This window comes from Macaca fascicularis, chromosome 8 (assembly GCF_037993035.2).
Source record: "Macaca fascicularis isolate 582-1 chromosome 8, T2T-MFA8v1.1".
In the NCBI taxonomy this organism is placed as follows: domain Eukaryota; kingdom Metazoa; phylum Chordata; class Mammalia; order Primates; family Cercopithecidae; genus Macaca; species Macaca fascicularis.
Window position 1 is genome coordinate 1,942,898 of NC_088382.1, and position 21,025 is coordinate 1,963,922.

At 58.8% G+C, this 21,025-nt stretch overlaps 1 protein-coding gene across 24 annotated transcripts in view; it reads left to right on the forward strand.

Annotated features, from left to right (window-relative positions):
* ARHGEF10 (Rho guanine nucleotide exchange factor 10) overlaps positions 1-21,025 on the forward strand; it is a 148,211-nt gene that overhangs the window by 6,480 nt on the left and 120,706 nt on the right. For 13 of the 24 annotated variants that reach the window (XR_012416996.1, XM_045397795.2, XM_045397797.2 and 10 more), the window contains exon 2: positions 11,919-12,002. The exons of 3 other annotated variants lie outside the window; for them this stretch is intronic. Coding sequence is in view for 20 of the 21 variants with exons in the window: in XM_045397795.2 (XP_045253730.2) it covers positions 11,919-12,002 (84 nt within the window). In the remaining variant the exon portion in view is untranslated. Of the gene's footprint in view, positions 1-10,579; positions 10,751-11,593; positions 11,787-11,918; positions 12,003-21,025 lie in introns of those variants that run through there. 8 more of the 24 variants (XM_045397802.2, XM_074000197.1, XM_074000200.1 and 5 more) reach the window with 2 other exon arrangements.

The following is a 21,025-nucleotide window of genomic DNA, read 5'->3' on the forward strand; positions in this document are numbered from 1 at the left end:
CATGGTCCCAAATCCAGGCTCCGTGGGGGAAGAACGCGCAGCGAGGCCCGTGGAGGCTGCTGGGACGGTGGCAGGCACCGTGCTCCTGGAACGGCGTTTAGATATGCACATTTCTCCATGATTTAATAGGAAGGAATGAAAGGTGCAGCCTTTTGCCAGCTGATGAAAATATCTGGGGAGCGAGTCATAGCGTAGTGGTAGCAAGAAGGAGAAGGTTATGTTTTCCAGTGTGCAGGCTCCAAAGTGATCTCTGCCAACAGTCAGAGGCCTGGAGTTTGGAGGCAGCTCCCACTTGCTATAAAGAGCCGCTTCCCTGCTCTGTTCTGTCTGCAGCAGCAGACGGCCCCAGAGGGCAAGGACTCCTGGTGACAAGAGGAGTATCAGGCGAGGGCAAGGGAGGGAGGCCGTGTGCGTGCACCTGTAATCCCGGGAGATTTCCAGTGCATTCCGCAGGCATGCGTGGCAGGCGGCTCATTTCCCGTGGGGCTTAGGCAGCTGTCCTTGGTGGGCACTTGGCTCCTGGGCGTGGCTTCTGTCCAGCATCCAGGCTGCCAGGAGCTTCTGGGGGCTGTGCAAAAACCTGCAAGCACCTTCTTGGTCCCTCGAGGCCTTTCTCTGTTGGCTTAGATTTAGTGCGCTTTTGTGCTTATGTGTTTTCAAATCAAGTTTTTGTACTTAAAATATACATTCTATAAAAAGAAACAACCTTTTACACATGAGGAAAATCTACCTGTGGCCATACGACAAGCACCAACAAATCTGGAAATGGCCTATTAAGAGACGTGTTTTGTGAATACTGCCCCGTGCTAAGTGCTAAGTGCTCTCACACCCCAAGACAGGGCGTGGACCTCAGAGGCCATGTGCTTGCCCTGGGGGGCTGGCATCCTTGTGTTTAGGAAAGATGATTTAAAAAGTAAAGTAACATGATGAAAAGCTGTGGAGAAATAAGGAGAAATAATACACGGGGCTACAAGGTGCGGAGAGGAGGGATTTGCGATTGAACGGGAGCCATGGCAGGCGAGGCGCCAAGAGAATGGGGTTATTGCCTGAAATGCCAATGGAGCCGAGAGATGAGTTGAGCCCACGTCCACGGAAACCCATTCGCAGTGGGAGGAACAGCGACAGTGTGGCCCTGAGGCGGCCGCCCAAGCACGTCCGGGAACAGCAGGTCGGCCAGGGCTGGAGGGCCCAAGGCGAGAGGGGACTGGTGAACACCAGGTCAGCGGAGAACCACGTGGGAAGAAGCCTTGGAGGCTCCACGTGTCAGAGTGGCTGGAAAGGCCACAGGCCAGACCCATGGAGGGACAGTGTGGGAGAGCCACGGAGGGGCCACGCGACAGCTGTAGCAGACAGGGTGATGGACATCCATGGAGGGGCAGTGTGTGGTGGCTGTGGAAGGACAGTGTGACATCTGTGGAGGGACGGTGTGACAGCCACGGAGGGACAGTGGCAGCCGTGGAGGGACAGTGTGACGGCTGTGGAGGGACAGTGGCAGCTGTGGAGGGACGGTGTGACATTTGTGGAGGGACAGTGGCAGCCGTGGAGGGACAGTGTGACGGCTGTAGAGGGACAGTGGCATCCGTGGAGGGACAGTGTGACATTTGTGGAGGGACGGTGTGACATTTGTGGAGAGATGGTGTGACGGCCATGGAGGGACAGTGGCAGCCGTGGAGGGACGGTGTGACGGCCGTGGAGGGACAGTGGCAGCTGTGGAGGGACAGTGTGACATTTGTGGAGGGTCAGTGGCAGCTGTGGAGGGACAGTGTGACATTTGTGGAGGGACAGTGGCAGCTGTGGAGGGACAGTGTGACATTTGTGGAGGGACAGTGGCAGCTGTGGAGGGACGGTGTGACATTTGTGGAGGGACAGTGGCAACCATGGAGGGACGGTGTGACATTTGTGGAGGGATGGTGTGATGGCCACGGAGGGACAGTGGCAGCCGTGGAGGGACGGTGTGACATTTGTGGAGGGATAATGTGACATTTGTGGAGGGACGGTGTGACATTTGTGGAGGGACGGTGTGACGGCCGCAGAGGGACAGTGGCAGCTGTGGAGGGACAGTGTGACATTTGTGGAGGGACAGTGGCAGCTGTGGAGGGACGGTGTGACGGCTGTGGAGGGACAGTGGCAGCCGTGGAGGGACCATGCACAGTGAGTGGTGACCAACTTGGGACGTGAAGGCCGCTCCGTGCTGCTGGGATTGCGGAGCCCTGTGCTGCGGATCATGTACTGCTGTGTGGGTCGTGCACTGCTTGCTCCTGGGCACCTGTACAGGGTGCTCCTGACGGAGTCACTTTTCAGGGTGTTGACTTTCATATCGATGACAGGCGACTTTTTCTCCTTCTCACCATGGGGTCCTATGGGGCTGTGGCCCTGGGTCAGGAGAGCCCTGGAGGATGGCGCATGGCCGGATGGAGTTGGACGGGCGCCCTTCCCGCAGCTGCCTGTGGGAACCAGCAAGCGGGGAGGAGGGGAGGGTGGTGCCCGAGCCTGTGGCCGGGCCGGGCCAGGACTGCGTGTGGGGACAGGAGTCTGTGGAATGCGGTGCTTCCTCCCGGCTGTGGGGCTGGAGGTGCGGCGATGGTCGAGGGTGGTTTAGTCCACGCAGGGGGTCCCGTGGCCCCTGCTCTGCTGGTGCCTGAGGGGCAGCTGCAGTCAAGTCACCGCTGTGTTCCACACGAGTCTCCCAAGGGCTCCGAGGGGCGGAGCGTCCGCAGATGCCCGGAGGGGTCGCGGGGCGGGGGGCGCGTTGTGCCCAAGGCTGTGTCGAGGGTCATGTGCAACCGCCCTGCTGTGGACAGAGAGACAGGCAGAGGCAGAGACAGGCAGAGGCAGAGACAGGCAGAGGCAGAGACAGGCAGAGGCAGAGAGACACAGAGACAGAGGCAGAGAGAGACAGAGACAGAGGCAGAGAGAGACAGAGACAGAGGCAGAGAGACAGAGACAGAGACAGAGGCAGAGAGAGACAGAGACAGAGACAGAGACACAGAGACAGAGACACAGAGACAGAGACACAGAGACAGAGACAGAGACACAGAGACAGAGACACAGAGACAGAGACAGAGAGACAGAGACAGAGGCAGAGAGAGACAGAGACAGAGACACAGAGACAGAGGCGGAGACACAGAGACAGAGACACAGAGACAGAGACACAGAGACAGAGACAGAGACACAGAGACAGAGACAGAGAGAGACAGAGACAGAGGCAGAGAGACAGAGACAGAGACACAGAGACAGAGGCGGAGACACAGAGACAGAGACACAGAGACAGAGAGAGACAGAGACAGAGGCAGAGAGACAGAGACAGAGACACAGAGACAGAGGCGGAGACACAGAGACAGAGGCGGAGACAGAGGCAGAGACAGAGACACAGAGACAGAGACAGAGACACAGAGACAGAGAGAGACAGAGACAGAGGCAGAGAGACAGAGACAGAGACACAGAGACAGAGACAGAGACACAGAGACAGAGACACAGAGACAGAGAGACACAGAGACAGAGGCAGAGAGACAGAGACAGAGACAGAGGCAGAGAGACAGAGACAGAGGCAGAGGCAGAGAGAGACAGAGACACAGAGACAGAGACACAGAGACAGAGACACAGAGACAGAGACAGAGACAGAGACACAGAGACAGAGACACAGAGACAGAGACAGAGACAGAGACACAGAGACAGAGACAGAGACAGAGACAGAGACAGAGGCGGAGACAGAGGCGGAGACAGAGGCAGAGACAGAGGCAGAGACAGAGGCAGAGAGAGTCAGAGACAGAGGCAGGCTACAGTCCAGGGTCTTCAGCCGCTGCTGCTACGTCCACCCCAACCATGGCCCTCACGGCTGCCCCTCGCTCCTCCTTGGCGCCGTTACCGCCTTCGAGCCCCTCAATGGGATTCCCCCCCCGGGATGCCCGCCGTGCTCTCTGGTCTCTTCCTAGCCCCGAGTCAGCCCCCGATCCACGCCAGGCCCCAGGCGGTCCCCAGGCCGCTGCTGCTCCCATGCCCAGCCCGGCTTGCTTCTGGAACCCTTTCCGGTGAGCAGCCTCCTTTCCCGCAGATCCTGGCCCCACCGCCTTCTTTAGGAAGCCCTCCTGGCTGCTGACCCCATCCCCAGCTCCCCGGGCTGCTTCCTTGGGAGGGAGTTGTGGCTGGCACCTGCACCTCAGCCTCCACTGCGATGATGGCCCCTCCCCAAGTGCACGGCACACAGCGTTGGTGGGGAGCCGTGTCGGGGCTGCTGGGGGCCCCCCAATGACCACTTCTGCTTAGGGGCACTAGAGAAGGGGAGACAAGCGGACACACGCATCTTCAGCCCCCCTGGGGAAGGGTAACCAGGGCTGGGCTGCCAGCAGCGACTGCAGAGGCCTGGGGCACGCAGCTGTCTGGACGCCCCCCTTGCCCATCGGGGTGGACTCTCACGGCGCGGGCAGCTCTGGCCAGATGAGTGGACACTGCGGCGGCGGGTCCGGGGCTGCTCGTCCCCTCCCCAGTGTGTGGCGCAGAGAGGGGCACACGTGCTCTGGGCCCGGACGGGCTGATTCTGACCCGGTTAGGAGCTCGTGACTGACCGTTTTATAAAGCCCTTGTGAAACTGAAGGCATTTGCTTCTCTTTTCACTTTTTTTCCCTCTTCTGGGAACGTGCGGCGGCGGGAGAAGGTCCTATGGGGACGGTCTCAGTCTGAGGTGAGCAGAGCGTGATGGTGAGAAGGTGGCGGAGGCGGAGACACGGGCCCAGGGAGGACCCTGGGGAGAGGAGCTGCTGGGTGCCACGCGCCCTGAGACTCGGTCACAGCTGTGCTCTGAGGCCAAATCCAGGTGGTCACAAAACACAAACCCAGGACAGCGGCGTTCTCCCGAGTCTTAGAGAAGAAGCTCTTTCCTCCCTCCTTCACTCCGCCTGTCCGTCCGTCCATCCCCTTTGTCTCCTCACAGGCCTCTGGAGACATTGGGTAGAAAGGGCTGGCGTGTTTGGCTTGCTGTGGCGTTTGGTTGAGTTAACCATAACGTTCCAGAAGGACTCCCGCTGTAGACTTTGCATCCTTTTACGTTTCTCCCTCATGGATTTATTTCTTGAGTTGGAACCTTATGGATGTGAATCGACCGGGCGCAGAATGCCAGGGCTGCAGGGGTTTCCTGGCTCCCGTGGTGCGTCCGGGGTGGGATGTCCAGAGGCCGTGCAGCCTTGGACACTGGCCACCCAGCACCTGGCTCCCGGCCCCAGGCTCCTGGGCTCTGCTTGGGGCCACTTCACCCTCAGGTGGGAGGACAGAGGAAATGGCCCCGGCATCATTTGCCAGGCGGGTCCGCCGCGACGCTGAGCTCGGCTCGGTCGGGGGGTGCTGGGCGCTGATGGCCCCCGGCCTGTGTCTGGCAAGGCACTGGGACATCCCACGCTCGTGCATTCTGTGGCGTGGACACAGGATGTGGGTGGTTCAGCCTGCCGCCCCCACCTTTGCAGGGCCTTGGAGGCCGGAGGAGTGGACGATAGGAAACCGACCAGGGGGCCCAGGATGCTCGAGGCTCGAGTGCCAGACAGGGCTGAGCAGTAAGTGAAGAGCAGGGCACTTCACGGGCACAGAGCCTGTGTCTGCCCCAGGTGCATCTCTGAAGCCACGCGGCAGCCCTGGGAGTCGGTGCCGTCCCTGTGCAGCGGAGGCCGTGGGGGCACAGGCAGGTCGAGGGCCTCTGTGGCTGGGAAGTTCTGGGCTGGGGCAGATGCAGACAGGCTCCCGGCACAGGCTCCAGCCCTGCCGCCCTGCGGCTGCTTCCCAGGTAGAGGCCCGAGGTCACGGTGACTTCCTCCTGTGCCGGAGTCAGCATGACAGCTCACACTAGCGTGCTCACGCCGTCCTGAAGCACTGACGGTGGAAAGGTGCCCGTGGAACGTCCGTGGGTCTTCAGCCAGCGTCCTTCCCACCCTGCATTCCTCCTGGATGGGCTCCCCTGAGCTGCTTTTGCAGACCGGGATACACGGTGAAAGGCACAAACAGCACGACTGCAGCACAGATGCGGGTGTGTCCCCACAATCATGCTGAACAGTGTCAGGGAGCGCAGTGGCTGTGCTGTCTGTAAACACTTGTGGAAGGCGGGGCTGCGGCCTGACGCACACGGCATGAAACGGTCCTTCAGCCTCGGTGTCTCTGGGCTCCTTCTCTGACTGAATGCATCATCTTTTTGTTTAAAACCACAATCCAGGCTGGGTGCGGTGACTCACGCCTGTAATCCCAGCACTTTGGGAGGCCGAGGCGGGTGGATCACGAGGTCAGGAGATCGAGACTATCCTGGCTAACAGGGTGAAACCCCGTCTCTACTAAAAATAAAAAAATTAGCCGGGCATGGTGGCGAGCGCCTATAGTCCCAGCTACTCGGGAGGCTGAGGCAGGAGAATGGCGTGAACCCGGGAGGCGGAGCTTGCTGTGAGCCTAGATTGCGCCACTGCACTCCAGCCTGGGCGACAGAGCGAGACTCCGTCTCAAAAAAAAAGACACAATCCAAATCCAAATGCACAATGAAATCTTTCATTAAGATGCTTAAATTGGAAAATGACAGCAATCATGAAACAAAGCCTGCAACCCAGGCAGGTGTGAGCTCATGCTGCTGGGGATAGAGTGTTTGGAAGGTGGCCTGCAGCCCGGGCAGGTGTGAGCTCATGCTGCTGGGGATAGAGTGTGTGGAAAGTGGCCTGCAGCCCGGGCAGGTGTGAGCTCATGCTGCTGGGGATAGAGTGTGTGGAAAGTGGCTTGCAGCCCGGGCAGGTGTGAGCTCATGCTGCTGGGGATAGAGTGTGTGGAAAGTGGCCTGCAGCCCGGGCAGGTGTGAGCTCATGCTGCTGGGGATAGAGTGTGTGGAAAGTGGCCTGCAGCCCGGGCAGGTGTGAGCTCATGCTGCTGGGGATAGAGTGTTTGGAAAGTGGAGTCTTCTGCTCTCTGCCCTCAGGGTCCATCTCATCTGCCCCAGGGCGGGGAGAGTAAGCCCCAGCCCAGCCCCACCACTGAAAATGATGCCCGTGAGGTCCAGGTGAGTCACCCGTGGGGAGTTGCCCGCCACGTGGGCTGACGCTGCTGGAAGATTGCACAGAGAAGGCAGGCTCTGGACCCCTGGGCTTCAGGGAGCTGGGATGTTTTGTGTGGCCTGGAGGTTCTAGGGACACAGAAACTTCTCACAGCAGGTCTGAGTTGGGGGAGCAGGCTGTGGGGGGAGGAGGCTGTGGGGGGCGGAGGCTGTGGGGGGAGGAGGCTGTAGGGGGAGGAGTGTGTGCTGCCCTGTGGGGGAGCAGGCTGTGGGGGGAGGAGTGCGTGCTGCCGTGTGGGGGAGCAGGCTGTGGGGGGAGCAGGCTGTAGGGGGAGGAGTGCGTGCTGCCCTGTGGGGGAGCAGGCTGTGGGGGGAGGAGTGCGTGCTGCCGTGTGGGGGAGCAGGCTGTGGGGGGAGGAGTGCGTGTTGCCATGGGCTGTGTAGGGCGCACAGGCAGCTCTGAGTCCAGAAACAAAGGCGTGGTTTCTGTGTCAGCCCCTGATGTGGGTTGGCTGTGTCCCCAACCAAATCTCAACTTGAATTGTATCACCCAGAATTCCCACGTGTTGTGGTGGGGACCCAGGGGGAGGTAACCAAATCCTTGGAGCTGGTCTTTCCTGTGCCATTCTCCTGATAGTGAATACGACCATGAGATCTGATGGGTTTATCAGGGGTTTCCACTTTTGCGTCTTCCTCATTTTTTCTTGCCACCACCATGTAAGAAGTGCCTCTCACCTCCCACCATGATTCTGAGGCCTCCCCAGCCATGTGGATCTGTAAGTCCAATTAAAACTTTTTGTTCCCAGTCTCAGGTATGTCTTTATCAGCAGCGTGAAAGCGGACTAACACAGCCTCCTAGAAATTTTCCTTCTTAGGAATGCAGTTTTTAAGAGACACTAATTTGGAAGGAAATTTTTGGAGTTTGCAGTGTACCTGACACTTGTGTATGTGTCAGGATGCCGGTGGTAGGGCAACGCCTGGGCCAGAGTCTGACAGTCGCTTCCCAGCTGTAGAGCCAGGGGCTGCTGGGCTGCGCCGAGCCTCAGGCGGGGTGGGGACGTGCTTTCTGCACAGGGCTGCCCTGCAGACTTGCAGAGCTGATCCAGGCAGACGCCGTGGTAGCTGCTGGGTGAAGGGTGAGCCGTCACCCTTAAAAAGGGCCAGGCATAAAAAGGAGTAATGCCCAGGCTTGTTCGTTTTTCCGTTGGTCCTAAGATTATCAGTGGAAAAATGAGAAATCAATTTGACTCATTTTTATGCATTTTAGTAGAGAAACAAATAGCATGAATGAGATTTACACAGTGTGGTTAAAAAAATGGAGAGTAAACAACAGGGCTTAAGGAAAAGAATTCTCTGCAGACACAGAAAGCCGTGTGGCTGTCAGGTAGAGCGTGCTAGTGTGGTGTTCGTTGTTGAACAGACGCGGCAGGCGGACGGCTGGTCTTATCCAGGGCAGGAAGGGGGAAGGGTGTGCGTCTGACCCTGCCACTTGCTCACCGCCTTTGCGAACGGAGCGTGGGTCACGAGGGGAGAGCGCTGGTTTTCTCTGAAGCCTGAGGACGCCTGGCTCCTCAGCATTACTAATGTTGGGCAGGTGAATCTGTGAGCTCAGTTTCTTCTGAGGACCTGAGGAATACCACGCGCCTCACCGTGAGTGAAGGTGGTGAGGACTCGGGGTTGTGGGGATGCCGCTTCTCACTCTCCCAGGTGCTCTAGGTACGGTTTCCTCCTCCGTCCCCCCTGAGGACTGCGGAGTTCAAAGGTGTTTGTTCATTGTCTCCCCTGCAGAGTTCAGGGCATTTATTCATTGCCTCTTCTTCGTATGATGGACGCATCTTTGTCTGTCCTGTTCCCCGAGGTCCTGGTGCACTGTGGAAGGAACAGACGTTGGGCTGGGACCCACTGGGGGTGCCGGGGGGTGCCTGCTGCCTTCCCTTTCTCTAACGGGCCTGGACTCCATCTCCAGCGATCCTGATGTGTGAGATGGCGTTGGCCCTGGTGCCAGCGTCCCAGAGAAAGATATCAACCTAAACTCTTGAGGATTCGTAGCTGTGTTGGAGCATTGTTAATTTTCTTTGTTGGGAGATGCTGTAGCTGTGGAACGTACTCTTCTTCCATCTGGCTCTGAGGCCGCCGCGTCATCCCTGCCAGGCTGACGAATGAAGGCGTCCTCTCCTTCCCACAGCCACCCCGTGCCCGCTCGGCCTGGGGAGAAGCCACATCCCTCCCTCTGCACTCAGGGCGACAGTCCGCGTCCGGCCCTGCTGCTGTGTGCACGCCGGCGCAGTCCGCTTCAGACCCCACGTGTTCGCTCCTTCAGAGAGCCCGCGCACTCTTCAGCACAGTTGGTGTTGGCTGAATATTTGTTGACTGAGGCTGAACGGTCATTTTAGGTTTTGTCAGGGTCCCAGAGCCAGTGTGGTCCTCTCTGCCTGTGGGATCCGATTGTCGGAAGCATTGATGCCATCTGGTGTGGGGACCGTCCAGCGTGGAAGCCGTCCGGTGTGGATGCTGTACGGTGTGGGGGCTGTCTGGCGTGGATGCCGTCCGGCGTGGGCACCGTCTGGCATGGGCACCGTCCGGCGTGGGGACCGTCCGGTGTGGGCACCGTCTGGCGTGGGCACCGTCTGGCGTGGGGACCGTCTGGCGTGGGGACCGTCTGGCGTGTTTGCTGCACTTGTCTCTGAGGATTCCTTCCATGAGCATCATTCTCTCCATTCACCATTGTGGTCCAAGCATGTCTGTCTGACCTTACCTTGGGAATGACAGCTTTCCCTCAAAGGATGATGTCCTTTGTTGTCCCATGGAATCACTGCTGGGGTGCAGAGGGTGGGCACCTCCCGCCTCACGGGTGAACTGGCCGGCACTTGGACCCTGTCTCGTTGCACAGAGAGCTCTCCTGCATGGGCACCCGATGTGGATCCCGTGACTCCCACATATTCCAGGTGGAGTGATGACCTCACTTGCCCGTCTCCCGGCCGGTGGGTGGAAGGGCAGAGATGTGCCGTTGGGGCCCAGGCCCGGGCTCGGGGTGCTCGCGTCAGCCACCCTCCGTCGGGGCCCAGGCCGGCTCGGGGTGCTCGCGTCAGCCAGCCGCCCTCAGCTGTAGCCTCGGGTGAGTGTCTCAAGTCTCCCAACCGGTGGTTTCTCCGTTGAAAAATAATAACAGTCCCCACGTCTCGGAGTTGTGCTGGCGAGGTGGACCTAAAAGGAAAAAGCTAGGGTGAAAATACTCTATGTAGAGGATTATTTGGCCGCGTGTGAGGCCTGCAGCCCAGGAGCCTGGATCCAGGCTGCCCTGAAAGCACACTGATGAGCAGCGTCTCCAGGGGGATTTTGGAAAGCAGAAAGGGGGTCAGGGAGGCTGACAGCTGTTTGTCAGGAATTCTCATGAGTTTATGGAAACCATTGGTTTATTGATTAGTGATTACTGTGCATTCTTAAGCTGCAGGGCATGTGACGGGGTCCAGCGCGGCATCACCAGGCTCTTCCCAGCCACTGGGGGCCACTGCAGGCTGCGTTGAGTGAGCACGGGGCTCCCTGGGAGCACAGAGCTGGGAGCAGGGTGTGGCTGCGACTCGTCTGCACAGTCTGGGGGCCTGATGATGTGAAAGGGCTCCCGTCCCTCAGACAGAAGTTCTGCTCTTTTCTCAGCAGTGCATGTTGAGCTACTTGTGCACGTTGTTGGTGAAATGACCTGAAACCAAGGAACTGAGTCTGCAAGGCGCCGAACCATAAGGCCAGGTGCTGGGGATGGGGCGGGGGTGGTGGCATGTGGCCTTATGGCACCTGAGCGAGTCTGGGGGATGGAGGGAGAACAGGTTCAGGGCTGGGAACGCAGGAGGGTGGAAGGGCGGGCACTGGGCTGGGAATGCAGGAGGTGCCACATCTGAGGTTGGGGGCAGGATCCCACTGCCAGCCTCATGGGAAAGCAGTGTCTGTCTGCTTCTGAGAGAGCCAGAGCCAGCGGCCAGCTCTGTGCACTGGGGTAAGAGAATTCGCTGGCCTGGTAGCGTTCTGGGTGTGTGGTAGGCAGAGCCTGGAGCTCTTGGCACCCTGCCATCCCCTCGCATTCCCCTCATTGAAGAGCACATGAGGCCAGTGACCACCCTGGGTGTGGGCCCGCCTGGCCTCGGAGGAGCTGGCCTGTGGGTGACACTCAGGGACCATGGCCCCTGTGGCCGCGTGTGCTTTTCCTGATGCAGCCGGGGCCTGGGGCTGGTGCCTAGTCCCTGGTGCTGGAGCCGAGGCAGCCAGAGAGTTCCCCGAGGACAGCTTATTTCCCCTGGATGTTTCTGGTGGGAGCCAGGCCTGTGTGTTGTGGTCTTAACATGAGTCACCAGGAACTGGCCTTCCCAGGACTCGGCTGGCATCCAGCTCACACTCAAACTCATGTCCTCAGAGCAGGGAGGGAAACACCAAGCGTAGACAAGAATCACAACAGCAGGCAGACTGGGACCCAGCCTCGCCCCGAGAGGTGAGCCACGTGTTTACCCGAAGGAGTGGAGAGGGCCGCCAGCGCCGCACCTGATCCCAGCTGAGTCTGGAAGTAACACGTCTGGTTTACATGTTGATTTCTCCCTTTAGAATACGGTGGGAAATTCAGCAAGGAGTTGAAGCCAGTGTCAGGTTGGGAGGGCCTGGCCAGCGAATCCAAGTTACAAAATAAACTTCTGGCTACAGTTCAAGGTGAAGTCACTCCAACCCTGAGAAGTCTCTTTTGTTTTGCTCTCGAATTTTGTTTCAAGGGAGATTTACACGTATTCACGACGAATAGGTGGTGAGTCTTCTAATCATGGATCATAATGACAGTTAGTTTCTCCTTTGTGTGGGGTTCTCTGTCGACAGCCCTGCATCTATTGAGTGAGTGTTTATCCACCTGAACGGTGACAAGCAGTGTCTCTCCTTGCAGGAGCTCCTTCCCGTAACAGAGCCGAGAGAGGCGTCTGCAGCTGCAGCATGGACCAGCGAGAGCCCCCGCGTCCCGCTCCTGCAGGTAACAGCACTCGGCAGGTGGCCCTGTGGGTCAGGGCGCGCTGCCGCTCTCATCAAGGACAGGGTACTTTTGGAACCACTGAATTGCTGGTCACTGGGATATGGGGTGGAGTGAGAGCTTCTCGGGAGAAAGAGAAGGTTCCGACGTGACCCGGGCACCCCCACCCCTGCCTTTTGATGGGGGCGTCCTGGATGAGCCTCTCGCGTTCCTCACAGGTGCTGCTGTGTTGCTCGAGGGGACCTGCCGTCAGCGTCTGAAACTCCCTTCAGGTTCCCCTCAGCCCGACGCGGTCAGACACGGAGCGGGAGGCTGGTTACGGGATGGAGCCTCCCAGTGTTAAAGGCCCAGGAGGCTGGTTACGGGATGGAGCCTCCCAGTGTTAAAGGCCCAGGAGGGTGGTTACGGGATGGAGCCTCCCAGTGTTAAAGGCCCAGGAGGGTGGTTACGGGATGGAGCCTCCCAGTGTTAAAGGCCCAGGAGGCTGGTTACGGGATGGAGCCTCCCAGTGTTAAAGGCCCAGGAGGCTGGTTACGGGATGGAGCCTCCCAGTGTTAAAGGCCCAGGAGGGCGGTTACGGGTTGGAGCCTCCCAGTGTTAAAGGCCCAGGAGGGTGGTTACGGGATGGAGCCTTCCATCGTTAAAGGCCCAGGAGGCTGGTTACGGGATGGAGCCTCCCAGTGTTAAAGGCCCAAGAGGGCGGTTACGGGTTGGAGCCTTCCAGTGTTAAAGGCCCTGCTCAGGCTTAGAGCACAGCTTGGCCGTGGCGAGCGCTCGCCCAGTTTCCTTTTCTGCTTCCCTCCTCTACACGGCCGCTCAGGGACAAGCGCGTCCTCTCTACCCATAGGCTCCATAAGGGAGGGCTGCGGTGTAAGATTTCTCTTCATCGTCCCCTCACCCGAGTTAAATTATGGCCAAAAAGACTATGCCAGGGTTGCCGGCTCGCGCTCCAGCCAGTGGAGAAGGTGGACACTGACCGACGTTTCTATGGCAGGTCGTCTGCAGGGCCTGGAGACCTGGCCTCTGTTCTCCCGGGGCCTGCCCGACCACATGGTGCACACGGGCCTGGTGTCCGGTGCAGATCTGGGGGGCGATGAAGCTGTGGCGGTCGGGGAATTAACTGTGTGGGCTCCAGGCCCCTTGGCACTGCGGGTGTGGGTCTTGGGAGATGCCAGGATTTAGTTGTCTGTGCCCTCCCACCTACATGGACACTCTGGGCCCTCAGAGGTTGTAGCTGGAGCAGAAAAGAGGCAGCCTGGAAGTCAGGCTGTTCATAAGCAAGTCAGTCACCAGGGCCTGGTAGACGACAGACAGGAGAATCCAGGGGTCACCAGGGCCTGGTAGACGACAGACAGGAGAATCCAGGGGTCACCGGGGCCTGGTGGACGACAGACAGGAGAATCCAGGGGTCACCGGGGCCTGGTGGACGACAGACAGGAGAATCCAGGGGTCACCGGGGCCTGGTGGATGACAGAGGTGAGAGAATCCAGGGGTCACCGGGGCCTGGTGGATGACAGAGGTGAGAGAATCCAGGGGTGAGCAGTGGCCACCCCAGAAACAGCCTGTGACACTGCAGGGGCCAGAAGGGACCCCCACTCCTGCTGCTGGGGGTCTGCGCTGGGGAACCAGGCCTGGAAGTCCAGCTCTTGGAGTTCTCCAGAGCCGAAAGACCACGGGGTATGAGACCCGGTACCGGGAACCCGAGGCCACGGCCCCACTGCTTCCCTTCTGGGGGTGACGTCGGCTGGTCTCCTTGCCATGGTGCTCATTGTCACCCCAGCTTCACTCACTTGTGGATTGCTGGCATTCAGGCTCTGCCAGACTAGGTCGTTTTAATTGAAGATGAGGCCAGGCACCATAGCTCACACCTGTTACGCCAGCACTTTGGGAAACTAAGGTGGGTGAATCACTTGAGCCCAGGAGTTTGAGACCAGCTTGGGCAACATAGTGAGACCCCATCTCTGCAAAAAGAATAAGATAATAATAATTAGTTGTGCATAATGGTGCATGCCTGTAGTCCCAGCTACTCATGAGGCTGAGGTGGCAGGTTCACTTGAGCACGGGAAGTTGAGGCTGCAGTGAGCCGAGATTGTGCCACTGAACTCCAGCCTGGGTGGTGGGAGTGAGACCCTGTCTGAAAAATAAAAGTGGAAAATGAGGCAGAGAGCAAAATCTTTTATTGTTTTTCATTCCTATCAAATGAGATGAGGCCCCGGCAAAGCAGGGCAGTGGGTGTCATCCTGTGGCCTCATCCTCCGGGGGCCCTCTTTGGGTGACCATCCCTGCAAGGGCCCCTCCCACCTCCCTGCTTTCTTTTTGGCATTTCATGGAAATGAGTGGTTGTCTCGGATAGTTTTCTGTTTGAAGGCGTGGGCACCAGATCTTGTGTGCTTTTCTGTTACCTCCCCTCCTTCCCACACGCAAAGACGGGAAACCATTAATACGGTGCTTTGACATGCCCAGGAGGCAGGTACGGTTGTTGGGGAAAGTTAAAAATAAAAGAAAGGCCGGGAAGTTGTCCCTGCAGGTAAGTGTCCAGGAATGTGGAGGACGTCGGGCCCGTTCAGAATCCCACGGTGGATGGATGCTGCCTTTCCCCTGTTTTGCCCACTGTTTCAAAGAAGGCGGAAACCCCGTTTTGTCATTAAATGTGTCTCCGGCATTTGCTGACGTCGTCATCAGTCCTGGCTAGTGCCTGGCACCCTGAGGAGCTCTGTCCAGCGGTACCACCACCTGGATTGGATGAAATGCCCAACCACAGTCTTCACGACCAGAACTGGCTCTCTGCCCAGCGGTGCCACCACCTGGATTGGACGAAATGCCCACCCACCCACGGTCTTCACGACCAGACTGGCTCTCTGAAAGGTCCCTGGCCCCACAGCACTCCACCTTGGTAGTTGTCCTAATTAGAGACATGGCCTCTGATGGAGGCAGGACTCGGGGTGCCCAGGGTTACCAGCAGCTGGTGTTGCTCCCTGCAGCAGGTCGCACCTCTCCTGGGGCTGCACAGCCCCTCCCTCTGCCCAGATCTCGGCCCAGAGTATGACAGGCCCATGCCCTCTGGGTGCAGCTGGACTGGCCAGGCCGCCCTTGGGCCAAGGCCCACTGGATCCAGCCTCAGGGCTTGTTGCTAACTCCAGGCTGCAGGAATGTGGAAATCTCCACAGTTTGCCACTGTTAACATTTCACCCAGGAGGGTGTCCTCGGGAGACCCTGGCAGGAGCCCAGGAGCCTTGGAGGTGCTGAGGAGCCGCCCTAGCCCTCTGTTGGGTGGGGAGCGAGGCCCCTGTCGGGTGGGGAGCGGGTGGGGAGTGAGGTCTCTGTGGGGAGTGAGGTCTCTGTGGGGAGTGAGGTCTCTGTGGGGTGGGAGTGAGGTCTCTGTGGGGTGGGAGTGAGGTCTCTGTGGGGAGTGAGGTCTCTGTGGGGAGTGAGGTCTCTGTGGGGAGTGAGGTCTCTGTGGGGTGGGAGTGAGGTCTCTGTGGGGTGGGAGTGAGGTCTCTGTGGGGAGTGAGGTCTCTGTGGGGAGTGAGGTCTCTGTGGGGTGGGGAGTGAGGTCTCTGTGGGGAGTGAGGTCTCTGTGGGGAGTGAGGTCTCTGTGGGGAGTGAGGTCTCTGTGGGGTGGGAGTGAGGTCTCTGTGGGGAGTGAGGTCTCTGTGGGGAGTGAGGTCTCTGTGGGGTGGGAGTGAGGTCTCTGTGGGGAGTGAGGTCTCTGTGGGGAGTGAGGTCTCTGTGGGGTGGGAGTGAGGTCTCTGTGGGGAGTGAGGTCTCTGTGGGGTGGGAGTGAGGTCTCTGTGGGGAGTGAGGTCTCTGTGGGGTGGGGAGTGAGGTCTCTCTGGGGTGGGGAGTGAGGTCTCTGTGGGGTGGGGAGTGAGGTCTCTGTGGGGAGTGAGGTCTCTGTGGGGAGTGAGGTCTCTGTGGGGAGTGAGGTCTCTGTGGGGTGGGAGTGAGGTCTCTGTGGGGAGTGAGGTCTCTGTGGGGTGGGAGTGAGGTCTCTGTGGGGAGTGAGGTCTCTGTGGGGAGTGAGGTCTCTGTGGGGAGTGAGGTCTCTGTGGGGTGGGGAGTGAGGTCTCTGTGGGGAGTGAGGTCTCTGTGGGGAGTGAGGTCTCTGGGGGGTGGGAGTGAGGTCTCTGTGGGGAGTGAGGTCTCTGTGGGGAGTGAGGTCTCTGTGGGGTGGGGAGTGAGGTCTCTGTGGGGAGTGAGGTCTCTGTGGGGAGTGAGGTCTCTGTGGGGAGTGAGGTCTCTGTGGGGTGGGAGTGAGGTCTCTGTGGGGAGTGAGGTCTCTGTGGGGTGGGAGTGAGGTCTCTGTGGGGAGTGAGGTCTCTGTGGGGTGGGGAGTGAGGTCTCTGTGGGGAGTGAGGTCTCTGTGGGGAGTGAGGTCTCTGTGGGGAGTGAGGTCTCTGTGGGGAGTGAGGTCTCTGTGGGGTGGGAGTGAGGTCTCTGTGGGGTGGGAGTGAGGTCTCTGTGGGGTGGGAGTGAGGTCTCTGTGGGGTGGGAGTGAGGTCTCTGTGGGGTGGGAGTGAGGTCTCTGTGGGGAGTGAGGTCTCTGTGGGGTGGGGAGTGAGGTCTCTGTGGGGAGTGAGGTCTCTGTGGGGAGTGAGGTCTCTGTGGGGAGTGAGGTCTCTGTGGGGTGGGAGTGAGGTCTCTGTGGGGAGTGAGGTCTCTGTGGGGTGGGAGTGAGGTCTCTGTGGGGAGTGAGGTCTCTGTGGGGTGGGGAGTGAGGTCTCTGTGGGGAGTGAGGTCTCTGTGGGGAGTGAGGTCTCTGTGGGGAGTGAGGTCTCTGTGGGGTGGGAGTGAGGTCTCTGTGGGGTGGGAGTGAGGTCTCTGTGGGGAGTGAGGTCTCTGTGGGGTGGGAGTGAGGTCTCTGTGGGGAGTGAGGTCTCTGTGGGGTGGGAGTGAGGTCTCTGTGGGGAGTGAGGTCTCTGTGGGGTGGGAGTGAGGTCTCTGTGGGGTGGGAGTGAGGTCTCTGTGGGGTGGGAGTGAGGTCTCTGTGGGGAGTGAGGTCTCTGTGGGGAGTGAGGTCTCTGTGGGGTGGGAGTGAGGTCTCTGTGGGGAGTGAGGTCTCTGTGGGGTGGGAGTGAGGTCTCTGTGGGGAGTGAGGTCTCTGTGGGGAGTGAGGTCTCTGTGGGGTGGGGAGTGAGGTCTCTGTGGGGAGTGAGGTCTCTGTGGGGTGGGAGTGAGGTCTCTGTGGGGTGGGGAGTGAGGTCTCTGTGGGGAGTGAGGTCTCTGTGGGGTGGGGAGTGAGGTCTCTGTGGGGTGGGGAGTGAGGTCTCTGTGGGGAGTGAGGTCTCTGTGGGGTGGGGAGTGAGGTCTCTGTGGGGTGGGGAGTGAGGTCTCTGTGGGGTGGGAGTGAGGTCTCTGTGGGGAGTGAGGTCTCTGTGGGGAGTGAGGTCTCTGTGGGGAGTGAGGTCTCTGTGGGGCGGGAGTGAGGTCTCTGTGGGGTGGGGAGTGAGGTCTCTGTGGGGTGGGAGTGAGGTCTCTGTGGGGTGGGGAGTGAGGTCTCTGTGGGGTGGGAGTGAGGTCTCTGTGGGGTGGGGAGTGAGGTCTCTGTGGGGTGGGAGTGAGGTCTCTGTGGGGCGGGGAGTGAGGTCTCTGTGGGGTGGGAGTGAGGTCTCTGTGGGGAGTGAGGTCTCTGTGGGGAGTGAGGTCTCTGTGGGGAGTGAGGTCTCTGTGGGGTGGGGAGTGAGGTCTCTGTGGGGTGGGAGTGAGGTCTCTGTGGGGTGGGAGTGAGGTCTCTGTGGGGCGGGGAGTGAGGTCTCTGTGGGGTGGGAGTGAGGTCTCTGTGGGGAGTGAGGTCTCTGTGGGGAGTGAGGTCTCTGTGGGGTGGGAGTGAGGTCTCTGTGGGGTGGGGAGTGAGGTCTCTGTGGGGTGGGAGTGAGGTCTCTGTGGGGCGGGGAGTGAGGTCTCTGTGGGGTGGGAGTGAGGTCTCTGTGGGGTGGGGAGTGAGGTCTCTGTGGGGTGGGAGTGAGGTCTCTGTGGGGCGGGGAGTGAGGTCTCTGTGGGGTGGGAGTGAGGTCTCTGTGGGGAGTGAGGTCTCTGTGGGGAGTGAGGTCTCTGTGGGGTGGGGAGTGAGGTCTCTGTGGGGTGGGAGTGAGGTCTCTGTGGGGAGTGAGGTCTCTGTGGGGCGGGGAGTGAGGTCTCTGTGGGGTGGGAGTGAGGTCTCTGTGGGGTGGGGAGTGAGGTCTCTGTGGGGAGTGAGGTCTCTGTGGGGAGTGAGGTCTCTGTGGGGTGGGAGTGAGGTCTCTGTGGGGTGGGGAGTGAGGTCTCTGTGGGGAGTGAGGTCTCTGTGGGGTGGGGAGTGAGGTCTCTGTGGGGAGTGAGGTCTCTGTGGGGTGGGAGTGAGGTCTCTGTGGGGTGGGAGTGAGGTCTCTGTGGGGAGTGAGGTCTCTGTGGGGTGGGAGTGAGGTCTCTGTGGGGAGTGAGGTCTCTGTGGGGCGGGGAGTGAGGTCTCTGTGGGGAGTGAGGTCTCTGTGGGGAGTGAGGTCTCTGTGGGGTGGGAGTGAGGTCTCTGTGGGGAGTGAGGTCTCTGTGGGGTGGGAGTGAGGTCTCTGTGGGGAGTGAGGTCTCTCTGGGGTGGGGAGTGAGGTCTCTGTGGGGAGTGAGGTCTCTGTGGGGTGGGAGTGAGGTCTCTGTGGGGAGTGAGGTCTCTGTGGGGTGGGAGTGAGGTCTCTGTGGGGAGTGAGGTCTCTGTGGGGCGGGGAGTGAGGTCTCTGTGGGGTGGGAGTGAGGTCTCTGTGGGGAGTGAGGTCTCTGTGGGGAGTGAGGTCTCTGTGGGGTGGGAGTGAGGTCTCTGTGGGGTGGGGAGTGAGGTCTCTGTGGGGTGGGAGTGAGGTCTCTGTGGGGAGTGAGGTCTCTGTGGGGTGGGAGTGAGGTCTCTGTGGGGCGGGGAGTGAGGTCTCTGTGGGGAGTGAGGTCTCTGTGGGGTGGGAGTGAGGTCTCTGTGGGGTGGGAGTGAGGTCTCTGTGAGGTGGGAGTGAGGTCTCTGTGGGGAGTGAGGTCTCTGTGGGGAGTGAGGTCTCTGTGGGGTGGGAGTGAGGTCTCTCTGGGGTGGGGAGTGAGGTCTCTGTGGGGCGGGGAGTGAGGTCTCTGTGGGGTGGGAGTGAGGTCTCTGTGGGGAGTGAGGTCTCTGTGGGGTGGGGAGTGAGGTCTCTGTGGGGAGTGAGGTCTCTGTGGGGAGTGAGGTCTCTGTGGGGTGGGAGTGAGGTCTCTCTGGGGTGGGGAGTGAGGTCTCTGTGGGGTGGGGAGTGAGGTCTCTGTGGGGTGGGAGTGAGGTCTCTGTGGGGAGTGAGGTCTCTGTGGGGTGGGGAGTGAGGTCTCTGTGGGGAGTGAGGTCTCTGTGGGGAGTGAGGTCTCTGTGGGGCGGGGAGTGAGGTCTCTGTGGGGAGTGAGGTCTCTGTGGGGTGGGAGTGAGGTCTCTGTGGGGTGGGAGTGAGGTCTCTGTGGGGAGTGAGGTCTCTGTGGGGTGGGAGTGAGATCTCTGTGGGGTGGGGAGTGAGGTCTCTGTGGGGCGGGGAGTGAGGTCTCTGTGGGGAGTGAGGTCTCTGTGGGGTGGGAGTGAGGTCTCTGTGGGGTGGGAGTGAGGTCTCTGTGGGGTGGGGAGCGAGGCCCCTGTCCTTGCTGACAGGCCACGTGATCTTGGACTTTGATTCAGAAAGCCACCGTTTAATGACAGTGCTGTGGCTCGTAAACTTAGGTAAGTTTCTAGCCAATAACTCTTATGACAAATAGAAATAGGGATAATGGCCTGGTGTCTTTTCTGAGGATTCTGTGGTACTTTAATTGTAATTTCCCCCATTATTAAGTAAACTGTGCACTGAAAAGTGCCCCTGAAGATCAGGATGCGGCAGGAGATTACTGCGACCTCAGTTCTTCCCTGCGCTCGGACACGGTTGGTGCTGGTACCTTAGATCATCACTTCTCCGGTTTTTTTCCCCATGTTTCTTTTCTACATAGTCGTAGTCATTGAATATAAATTTTTAACTTTTTTTCTGAGACAGAGTCTGGCTCTCTTGCCCAGGCTGGAGTGAAGCAGTGTGAGCTTGGCTCACTGCAACCTCTGCTTCCTGGGTTCAAGGATTCTCCTGCCTCAGCCTCCTAAGTAGCTGGGATTATAGACACCTGCCACCACGCCCAACTAATTTTTGTATTTTTAGTAGAGACAGTGTTTCACCACGTTGGCCAGGCTGGTCTTGAACTCCTGACCTCAAGTGATCTGCCTACCTTGGCCTCCCGAAGTGATGGGATTACAGGCGGGAGCCACCACATGTGGCCTGATTTTTAACATTTTGAGTGTACATTTTTATACTGGCTTTAACATTTTTATTTGTGGGCATTTTCCAGGCTTCATAAGTGTCCTTCTCAGTGGCTGCCCTTGGGGCCTCCTGGCAGGGGTGCTATTATGTGTTCCAGTGGAATCATTCCTTAGTCCATGCCCATTCCTCACCTTTATCAGGTCCCTGTGCCTTCTCCATAAATGTCCTTGGCAGCAAGTCAAGTCATCACAAGGTGAAGTGGTGTTTGTGAGGCAGCTTGTGCACCAGGAAAGATTTCAGGCTCTACTGCCCAGCTTCTGGGATTTAAATGTTGACTCTGAGGTGTGTGATCTGGTGACCTAAGCAGCCTTCAGTTTCCATCATTCCTGGAACAAACAGAACCCCTCTCATAAGTTTGGGGAGGATTTGACAAGTTAGCATCTCTAAAGTACTTAGACCTAGCTGGTAAGCACTTAGCAAATCCATTCAGAAGATGATCTGGGATTTCTCAGAATGCAAAACAGTCACACTGCCAGCTAAAGCCTTTCTCTAATTAGTAGCAAAATTCCAATGCAAATTATGTTCAGGCAAAAGAAATCAGTACAATTGGCATGTTAATGTTGGTTCACAAAAAATCATTTACCAAATACCTGGTAACTTCCGTAATGAGCTCAGAAAGATGCCAGCACCCACACTGGCATCGTCTCTGGGGGCAGCATTGTTTCTAGGGGATGGACTGTTTCTGGGGGATGGACTGTTTCTGGGGATGGACTGTTT